Source organism: Astatotilapia calliptera, chromosome 1 (assembly GCF_964374335.1).
Source record: "Astatotilapia calliptera chromosome 1, fAstCal68.1, whole genome shotgun sequence".
NCBI lineage: Eukaryota > Metazoa > Chordata > Actinopteri > Cichliformes > Cichlidae > Astatotilapia > Astatotilapia calliptera.
The window spans coordinates 13147188-13157348 of record NC_137422.1 but is presented as its reverse complement, the minus strand read 5'-3'; the positions used below and the strand labels follow the sequence as shown (position 1 = coordinate 13157348).

Genomic DNA, 10161 nt, shown 5'->3' with positions numbered 1-10161 from the left:
TGTGGGAAATCTGTTTATGGTTCATGTGTCTGAAAGAAAAAAATATATCAGCCACTACATCAGAATAACAGATTTTAAAATCACCAAATATAAGGACTGGATATCGGCCTTAAAAAAAATCGCACATCATTCAGTCTCTAATTTAAAACTCCATTATTTTAAATATACTCATTAATTAACCCTGGTATAACCATTTAACCCTAGAGTGGGTTTAGCTGGTTAAAATATAGAACAAATGATAAAAATGGTCATTAATTTAAAAAAAAAAGATGCACAAAAAAGATTTTATTTGACATTTTTCAATCCAGTGCAACCTCCAGAATGCATCTTCTTGGTACATCACGCCTCACATGATATGTTGAAACAAGGCCACTGAGGCAAGCAACTGTTCCTATTTAAGGCACTGCATCAGGAGGCCCTTTATTCTAAAACATGCCTTATTAGTTTTCCCTCTGGATATCAATCTCAAATTCACCCCTCGAGACTTTGCTATGTTGAAATCTGTATCACGGGGTCGTAAGCAAAAGGTTGTTCTGTGTACAGCAGATTGATCTATGAGGCAAAGCACACCAAACACAAATCAGTCTGGTCTTGACCAGCTCTGTCATTCTTCCTCCACTCATACATGTCATACATGAGAGGAATGTCAGTACATGTCAATGTAAAGTAACAAGTGATTACTATCAGTTATTCTCTCCTTCATATATCTAAACAACATCCTTTACCTTTTCCATTTATATAACACAAAACATCCCCTGCTTCTAACCCTACATACGTCTATGTACTGCCTGAATTTTTTTTTTAAAAAAAAAGTAAAAATCTAGCCTTAATACAGACCACATATCTGATCTGATCACACAAAAAGCACTTCAGGTAAAAGGCTCTACTCTTGGGTTTGAAATGGGAGGATTGTTTCTTCAGAGAGCGGTGTCTTCAGAGCCAAAAAGCTTTGTGGCGATGGGCTGGTAGTCGGCCACCGGTGCTTTTCCACCGAAGTCTGAAGGCAGGATGTCTGCATCGAATTCTTTGAGGTAGTTGTCCAATTCATCACCATGAACAAAGACCTGAGGGAAGTTAGAATCAGCATTTAAAGATGTAGCTTAGATTTAAAACCAAAAAAATATAGCTGCTGTCAGTTGTGTCCCTTATCTTTACCCTCTCCAGCAGCTTGCTCTTCATGAAGGGTTTAACCACGTTGTAGGTAGTGGTGAAGTACCAAGGCTGGTGAATAACGTGAACTGCCTTGAAACGGGCTGGGAACGAGTCCTGCAGAAAAACACAAAAGAGCCAAAAACTAGTTTGAGGCTCCACATCAGCTTTCATTCTGAGTCTGTTTGGGCCTGCAGTTGGGGTGGGCGATATAAACGGTATACAGTAGAAATTATATGAATTTGGTCAATGTTAGAGATTTTGACTAGGCGCTCTACCATGATAGCGCATGTTGACGGAGTCACCAAGCTGCGCCTGTTTTGGTTGAAAGCATTGCAGCGGCTGCAAGCAATATCATCTGCAAATTATGCCGGGCGACAGTAATAAGCCAAAAGCTACGCTTCCTCCACTTCCATACCATTGATTTATTAATGCTGAATTCTCTTGCAGCTGCTCTATTCCCATCTGATTATTTCAGTTGTTCTCCTGACTGAAGTTTGGTCCGTTTACAGCATCCTGTCATGCGATTGCATTTGTCCCTAGTCATCGGGAACCCTCGCATTAACTTTTATTGAGTGGAAAAAAGATAGCATTCATCCTCCAGCTTCACTGTGTTTATGCTAACATAGCTGTGTTGCTAGCGATCACATAACACATCATTGTATACCAGCTAGTCCAACTTCAGCAACCCTAAAAAAGTCACTGCTGTTTCGTTTTCTGTCTTCATTTATGTTGGAAGTGATAGCAGAGCTGTACGTTTTAAGTCTTTTAGAAATCTCTCAGTCAAAATATCATGTTTAGGTGGAAACTAGCGAGCTGACTTCCTGCTAACGTCTAACTCTGTTAAATTTAATAAATTCTGTTTTCATGGATGCCTGGATGTTAAACTTAATTGTTACACCTGGTAAAGCAGCAACACTGATCATTTTATTAAAGATGAAAGAATTTAGACAGTTTTTAACTCAGTGATGCCGCTGTGTTCCTTTGACTTTGGGACCTGAAACAGATGGTGTTTTGGACCCAGATTATTCTGGGGATTATTCCGGATTATAAAGCACACTGTCGATTTTTGAGAAAATGAAAGGATTTTAAATGTGCCTTATAGTGCGGAAAATATGGTATACAGAAGAAGAGAATATATCGCGATATATATCGTTACGGCACATGCTTCAAATTAATAATAATAATAATAACTTTATTTATAAAGCGCTTTCAAACAAAGTGCTGTACAGCTATTTGAAACTAAAAAGATGAATAAATAAAAGCAATAAATAGCAGTATAAGTAAAAACACAATACAAGTTAAAAATAGTAAGAATTTAAAAACTAAAAGACATAGAATTAAGATATGTAAGATAGGGTGAACAAATGTGTCTTCAACTTAGTTTTAAAAACCTCCACAGAGCGTGCCTGGCTAATATCTTGAGGGAGGTTGTTCCACAAGAATGGGGCACGAAAAGAAAAAGCACGCTCTCCAACTGTCTTTTTTCTGGCTCTAGGAACCTTTAGAAGGCCTGAGATCGTAGAGCACGGGATCGAACATCAAGGTGTAAAAGGTCGGAGAGGTATGAAGGTGCCAATCCATTTAAAGCCTTGTAGGTGGGCAGCAGGATCTTAAAATCTGCTCGAACCTGACAAGGTAGCCAGTGAAGAGCTCTCAGTACAGGGGTAATGTGCTCAAATTTCCCAGTTCTTGTTAAAATACGAGCAGCTGCATTTTGCACCATCTGTAGACCTCTGAAACTTTTCTTTGGAAGCCCGTTACAATAATCAATACGTGAAGACACAAATGCATGGACAAGAACCTCTGCTGTAAAAAACTTGGGCATGTGGTTCAACATGGTGCTCTCCTTCGAGTCTCATGTAAACTCTGTCTTATCAGTATTTAGGAGCAAGAAATTATCCGATAACGAGCCCCTAATTGCAGATACACAAGATTCTAGTTTAGAGACTTCAGCACAATTTCCAATGGTTAGAGGAACATAAAGCTGCAGGTCATCAGCGTAACAATGAAAAGCTACATTAAAAGAACGTAAAAGAACACCAAGAGGCAGTGATGTTATACTGTGATATGGATTTTAGGCCATTTCGCTCAGCCCTAACCTGCAGCATGTCCACCATCTTCTTGAGCTCAGCTGGCTTGATTCCTGAGGCATGCTGCATTGTGAAGCCTTTGAAGTTCTCAATCAGCACAAATCCATTGATCTGGGTCTCGTCATTCTCGAGCAGCTTCTCTAGGATCACGCAGTATGCCCTCAACACCTATTACACGCAAAAGGACATATATTTCACAGAGTACACTTGGATGACTGAGCTGCAGCTGTGCAGGGCTGCTTTTCGGGTACCTCATCGAAGGTGATCTCCTCCAGGTCCCAGTTGTCGATGTTAAAGAGCAGGACCACGCGGCCATACTTGTCTCTGCTGGGCAGAACCACTGGGTATCCCGCTTCGACTGTGCTGCGGACTGCCTCGGGGGTCAGGTTCTCAAAAAGCTCAGGATACTCCTTCCTGAAGCGTACGTAACCTGGAGAACCACAACCAACAGATCAGCTGCATTCTCATTAGTTATTATTAATCCCCATCTCTCTTTCACGGCGCGTCTTTCCCGTTTTACTCCCATCACCACCAGTCGGTCGTGGTAGATGGCTGCTCGTCCCTGTGCCTGGTTCTGGCGGAGGTTTTATCCTGTTAAAAGGAAGTTTTTCTTTCCCACTGTCACCAAGTGCTTGCTCAAAGGGGATTATTGGATTGTTGGGTTTGTAGGGTCTTTACCTTACAATATAAAGTGCCTTGAGGTGACTGTTGTTGTGATTTGGTGCTATGTAAATAAAACTGAATTGAATTGAATTCTCTCACTGGATACTAATAACTCACAACCCCACAGTGTACACAGCACTGCATATTTCTGATGCACCCACACAATGATAGTCCTGTGTCAGTGGGGCTCCAGTCCATCTAAGCAAGGCACCAATTAACCCACAGTAAATGTGTTTATGAGAGAGAGAGACAGAGAGGGAAAGACAGTCCATCTGGATGTGCATGGATTCCAGTCTCACACGGAACAACTTTTCTATATTGATGAATGTGCAGGTGTTTATTTTTGTTTTTGTGGGGATGGAGTATTCCATCAACAGCAGCACCAAGATTCAGAAATTCTGGTTCCAGAATTATGCCGATGCTTGAGTTAAGGTTACTAGGTTTAAGATCAGCTCAAGGTTTAATGGAATATTACATTATTATATTATTGGAATAATAAATGGGCATCATTTTGACCCAATCTGGTTAGGAAACAGCATTCTGATCATTCGGAGGATTGAAAAAAAGATTAAGAGGTTTTTGTGTGTGCAGGGCAAGTCATAAGGTGTCCTCACTATTGTCGAATTGCTCTTTTTAATCTTAACCCGCTCCCAGAGCAGCAGAAGTTCCCAGCAGAACGCGGCGGACTCACAAGTGAAGCAAACCTGCCGTCCCATTTGGACACACAAAGAACAGCTTTGTCAGCTCACTCAGAAGAATCTCAAAGCTCCCAATTAATGAACACATGCCCCCCTGCCTCAGCGATGGCCTGGGATTCATGCATACGAGGAGCACAAAAGAGGCCTCACCATCAATTACTGAAGCGCTTGGGTGCCAAAATGATGCAAGGAAAAAACTCTCTTTTTTGTCTCTCTACTCAATGAAATAAAGTGCTTCTCATAAAGTTGTATTTAGTAGGTTGGAAATCACCTTTCATGAGCTCGTGGGCCCTGTCGACATCAAACTTGCGAGCTCTGAGGAAGCGCAGGAACAAAGAGTCGGGTTTGTCCCCAAAGCGCTCCAGGATCAGCTTGGCCAGGCCGTCTCCATCGGCTGCCCTCTCTTTCATCAAGGCCCGCAGGTCCTTCAGTGATGATGCCCGTCTCTCATCTGTCTCATTCAGCTCATCCTTCGCCTGGAAGGGTAACATCAGCACGAACCCTGAGTCATCCAAGGACCATATATATGACTCGTGTATTTGCTGCCATTAGAAACTATGCTTACTTTACCTTTTGCACAGTGTGTCCAGGCAGTTTGTGGCACAGCCCAAACACAGGCCCATGATCCTTCACTGTCAAATGCTCCAGCTTTGACCTCATTGCTTGCTCCTCCTCTGACACCATGCGAAAAGTACCAGTCTGCATGACAAAAAATCCACGTTAAAATCCTCCTTTATTGTTTGTGTTTTACCTCATCGTTTCAGGCTTCAGTAGTTTTCAAATAAGAATAAAAGTATGCATTAATTGTGCAAAAAATGGGTCCAAGGACCTCCGGACTCCATACGATGCATGCCAGCGAACGTCTGGTTAATCTGCTTCACATGATCGCAGAAAGGACTTCTAAAGCCATTTCTTAAAAACAGCTTAAGGACCCATCCCAGAGCCAGCATTTACTGGCACAATAACAATACTAAGCAGCATCATGTGCTGACAGTTAGACCTCAAAGCCCTCTAATGCTTTTAGCCCACACTGAACCACTGAACTGAGGCCAGAAACTGACCCAACTGCCGTAAACAGAGATAAAGTGACACTGGAGCACTCTGGACTGTTGCAGAGAAATTGAACTTACAGTAGCCATGGTTGCAGCGTCTCACAGCAGCGACGCTAAAACTGTGGAGGAAGAAGATTTGGCACAAACAGAACGTGACCACATTACACCAAAAAGAAACAATGCAGACGCTCTTTCAATTAATGATGTATGACATAATCTGAGAACTACACAAATACAACATCACCAGGAGGACGCAATAGCATTCAAAATGAAGAGGTGGGTCTTTAATACATTGTATTGCTCATTAAGCAGCTTGACTGAAAGCATTTTTTTAATTGAAAAGTTTATATATATAGATATATATATATATATATATAAACAATTTGCTTAAATATAGTTTCAATTCTGTATAAAGCCAAATAATTGTTATAATTGAGTTAAAGCTCTTTAACCAAGAATCATGACACAGGTGCTGAAGTTTCTCTTCAGTGAGTGTTTTAGGCTCTTTAGAGAGCAAAATTCAAACCTGATTGCAGTGCAGCAAACAATAGAAGAAACTTAGCACAAATGCATAAATCCTTCATTTAAACTATGAAAGACGTATTAATCAAAGTAAAAAACAAGGTTTCTGTCAATTGACATCAAAGCAAAAATATTTTGTTTTTAATGTGATTTTTAGTTACTACACAAAATATGATACATATATCCTCAAAGTGCTCATATGTTATTTGTCTGTGTTTATCTGTCTATCGAATGATTTAGAGCTGAGCAGCCTTACCTCGAGCAGACAGGATCAGAGACCTACAGCGAGTGGCAGAGGAGACAGCAGGGACAGAGAGGACCACGAGGGGAGGAGTTACTGGAAGAAAAAACACTCAAAGTAGGATTAAAATGACACAGTGGATTACGACAGGTGGCTAATCTAGATGATGCAAACTGCGATGCAAAGCGTGAGCTGGGATGGAGTCCCATGGTGCCAAAATGAAACATGCAAGACAAAGAATAGAATTTGTTTTAAATGAAATTAAAAAGTGAAATTTTATTTTTTATTTTAATTGTATGAAAAAAGATTTATTGAACAGGTATATGACTCGGCTTCTTTTCTTTTTTTGCTCTTGATGTACATAGAAATATACAAAAGAGCCATCCATCCGTTTTCTTCTGCTGATCTAAATCAGCGCTGTGGAGGGGCTGGAGCCTGGTCTGGCTTTAGGAATCAAGCTTAGGAACTTCTTGCTGTGAGGTGACCACTGTGCTGCCCTCAAAATCAGAATAAAAGAAACCCTTTCATTGAGAAAACACATGAATTAAACAAAGTGGTGTGTTTTTTGTTTTGCACCTTAGGACCACCGTACCCTGGACCAAACCTTCCACAACAGTTCTTATTAGCACTTATTTCCACATTCTCATGAAATATGCATTTCACTATCACTGATGTAGGAGAAATCCCACCTTTCATGTCACATGTGCTGTTAACCCAGCACATGTGACATGAAAGGAGGAAATGTCATATGAGCGAGAGGACCATTAGCTATTCCTTTATGCACATTCTTTGAAATCCTCCTCAGAGGGGATCACTTGTTTTGGGTCCCACATTATGGATTACTTATCCATGACTGCACAATATCAGACAAACTGGCCTCTCTTTTAGTTCCTCTCACTAATTGCAGGAAGTGAGAATCCATGTTTTGCTTTATTTCTTTTAGAGTTTCTTTTATTGGTTGTTCAGTCTAGCTGACCGTGAGTGACCTTAATACCACTAAGCATTTGTAGTTGCTGTGACATATGTTTGATATGAAATTTGTTATGTTCCCTTTATTATGATTTGTGAGTTCATGAGCACCCCCTAATATTTTATCATCTAACTGCCATTGTCTGGTCAAAACATGCTGGAGGTTCGTGTCAGTTTTTTGTGTACTTATGAAATGGCAGTGCAGTAACTCATTAAAATAGATGTTGAATTGGTTAAAAATGTAATTAGTCTAACTAGGTGATTTGTTAATTGATCATAAGTGTAAGCAGGAGAGAATGCAAACTTTACACGTATATGTATGCGTGTTTATGTGTATTAACGTAGATGTGTGTCTGTTTTAAGTTTGTTTTTCTTTAGTTTAAGCTTTTTAATACTGCCGGCCATTAGTTTCTATTCCCCATTCTTTTTCTCTTCCCTTGTTTTGTCTTTAAGACAGATGACATAAAATCTACGGAACAGAATGTAACGAGAGGCTGAGTACGGACAAGGAGCGAACTACTTGAATTCAACTCCGTTGAATTTTGTTGAAGATCAAGACCAGTTTCCTTAAAAGTGAGCTTTCTGAGCTCTCCCTGCTCGTTCAGTATCAGAGTCAAAGGTTCTTATGACACTCAAGGCAAACATAGATGGCGTAATGTTAGCTTATAACCTGTGCTTGTTGGGTTTTTTTCAGCTGGCTTGTTGTCAGCTTTTCAGAGTGGAGACGGTCGCTCTTCTATGCTGTTGACAATAACAAAATTGAGACAATATCAATTTGACATGCTTTTTATGTATGTGAGCAGAAACATGCTAGTTTCTGCTCACATACATAAAATGTAATTAGCCAGAACCAAGATGTCCAGATGGCGGCAACATAGCGGTTTCCAATAACTGGCCTGCTCTTATGCATTTTTAATGGATTATTACCAAGTTTATGTGAACGCATCAGTTCGTTGGAAGACGTAAATACACACAAATCGATCTATATTTTTTAGTAAAACATTCATTTTTTTTAATCACATAAGGTTGAAGCAATGATCGACTGTATCTTTAATGGCTGGATGAGTCATATGACATTTGTCACCTAAATCTTTTTCCTTTTTTTTAAATGGCAACAATCTTTGAAATGTGGTGTGCATTCAAAAAAACCTTTTCTGTGCAATTATAAAAAAAACAAATCATGTTTTTTTATGTGGTTTGTGACATTGTGCTTCCTAAGACCAAGTTGTGCCATCGCAGCATGAAAAAGGAGAGCATTTTAGGTACTTAGGATGTAATCTGCATGTCGGCGAGACAAAATGGGAGTATTCAATGGCATTACTGTAAGGAGGTTAATGAGGTATGGGTAAACCGTCCACCCCACACTAAAGCTTGATGCTCTGCCGGGTCTCCTTCCTCCACACACTGAGGCCTCTGTGATCTAGAACTGGCAGGCTTACTGTGTCATTGTTCGTCTATCAGAGGCTCTCATTAGTGATTTTCTTTCTGCTTTTTTGAATAAGCTCTTATTGCCTTACAGAGGCAGTCAGGGGTTAACCACTCCTCCATGTATCACATCGGATGTGGCTATGTTTTTTTTTTTGTTGTTCTTGTCTCTGGGTTAGAGTAAAGCTCAAAGATGCGAAGGAATTCCTGTCAGTTATGTCACCCTGCAAGCCAACAAGCAGGACTCTGTGACCACAAATCTAATAAAGAAGAATTTCGAGCTGTTTTACTGTTTCAGTGCACTCTGATCACCTCTGAAGTGCGAAGTATACTGTGCATCCTTTTACAGTGCAGGGTTCTCCTGGCATTCATGTGGATTTTACTTTGTAGACCCTCAAAACCTAGCTGCCACTCCCTGACAGTGCACCACACGACACTGCAAGTAGTAGAGGCACCCATATGGAAAAGATATATATAAATCTTATAAAGTTTGTATCTGTCTTGTGTGAAACTTGTATGAAAAGCATATAAGAGTGAAAACAGATATAAGATCCCTTGAAAAATTATATAATGAAACTTGTATGTTTTGGATACTTACTAAAACAATGTATGAAAGTAATGAGAAAGTGGCCACTTTCATGAGCAAATCACATATAAGTTTTTACTATTTCTTTCCATATGGGCACTGCCAACATTTGGGGGCACAAAGGGGACTTACACTATACTAAGGGGATGCTTTTAACATTGTGGACAACAGAAGTAAAATGTATTCAGTGTATGGGAATTATTAGGGCAAAATCTACAGTGTATTAAAGATTTCAGGGAATGAAGATGATGTACTACAAATTAAATGCTAAAAGTAAAATTATTTATTCAAGATCTTCAGTCAGCCAGCATACAACTTCGATATCACTGTTTTTATTATTTAGACCGTGCCCTTGATCCAACACAGCTGATTCAAATGGCTAAATGATCTCCACAACACGTTTTGTAGTTCTCCAGAGGCCTGGTAATGAACTAAGCATTTGATTCAGGTGTGTTGACTCAGGGTGAGATCTGAAACGAGCAGGACACCGGCCCTCACGGCCTGGAGTTCCCCACCCCGATTTAGACCCTGGCTGTTCCACACTAAATTACTACTTAAAAAGAAAATTAAGTGAGATGACCAGCGTGTTTGCAAATGTTAAAATACCTCCTTGAAATGTCGCCTTCATGCGCCTACACGTAATCACTAAATGGTATTCCTAAAAACTTAGATTTAAGTCTCTTATTTCTGTCTGTTTGGTATGCTGTCCATTTTGGATGAGGCTATAAGACAGAGGATCAACACTCCCACCATGTGGCTCCAG

General features: G+C 40.1%; 1 protein-coding gene across 1 annotated transcript; it reads right to left on the bottom strand.

Moving 5' to 3' along the window:
- On the bottom strand, positions 1-6532 carry LOC113019563 (retinaldehyde-binding protein 1-like). The gene is made up of 8 exons (XM_026163317.2): positions 6434-6532; positions 5734-5774; positions 5174-5302; positions 4875-5079; positions 3494-3672; positions 3252-3410; positions 1156-1266; positions 1-1064 (listed from the first exon to the last, which is right to left on the bottom strand). The coding sequence occupies exons 2-8, from the start codon at positions 5740-5742 to the stop codon at positions 918-920; spliced, it is 939 nt and encodes a 312-aa protein (XP_026019102.1). The 5' UTR covers positions 5743-5774; positions 6434-6532; the 3' UTR covers positions 1-917.
- Positions 6533-10161: the final 3629 nt, after the last annotated feature.

Excerpts from the sequence above, each read along its gene's own strand:
- LOC113019563 (XM_026163317.2), bottom strand. Across the intron at positions 3,673-4,874 it reads GGCCCACGAGCTCATGAAAG|GTTACGTACGCTTCAGGAAG; the intron begins GTGATTTCCAAC and ends GTGGTTCTCCAG. Across the intron at positions 3,411-3,493 it reads AGGAGATCACCTTCGATGAG|GTGTTGAGGGCATACTGCGT; the intron begins GTACCCGAAAAG and ends TGCGTGTAATAG.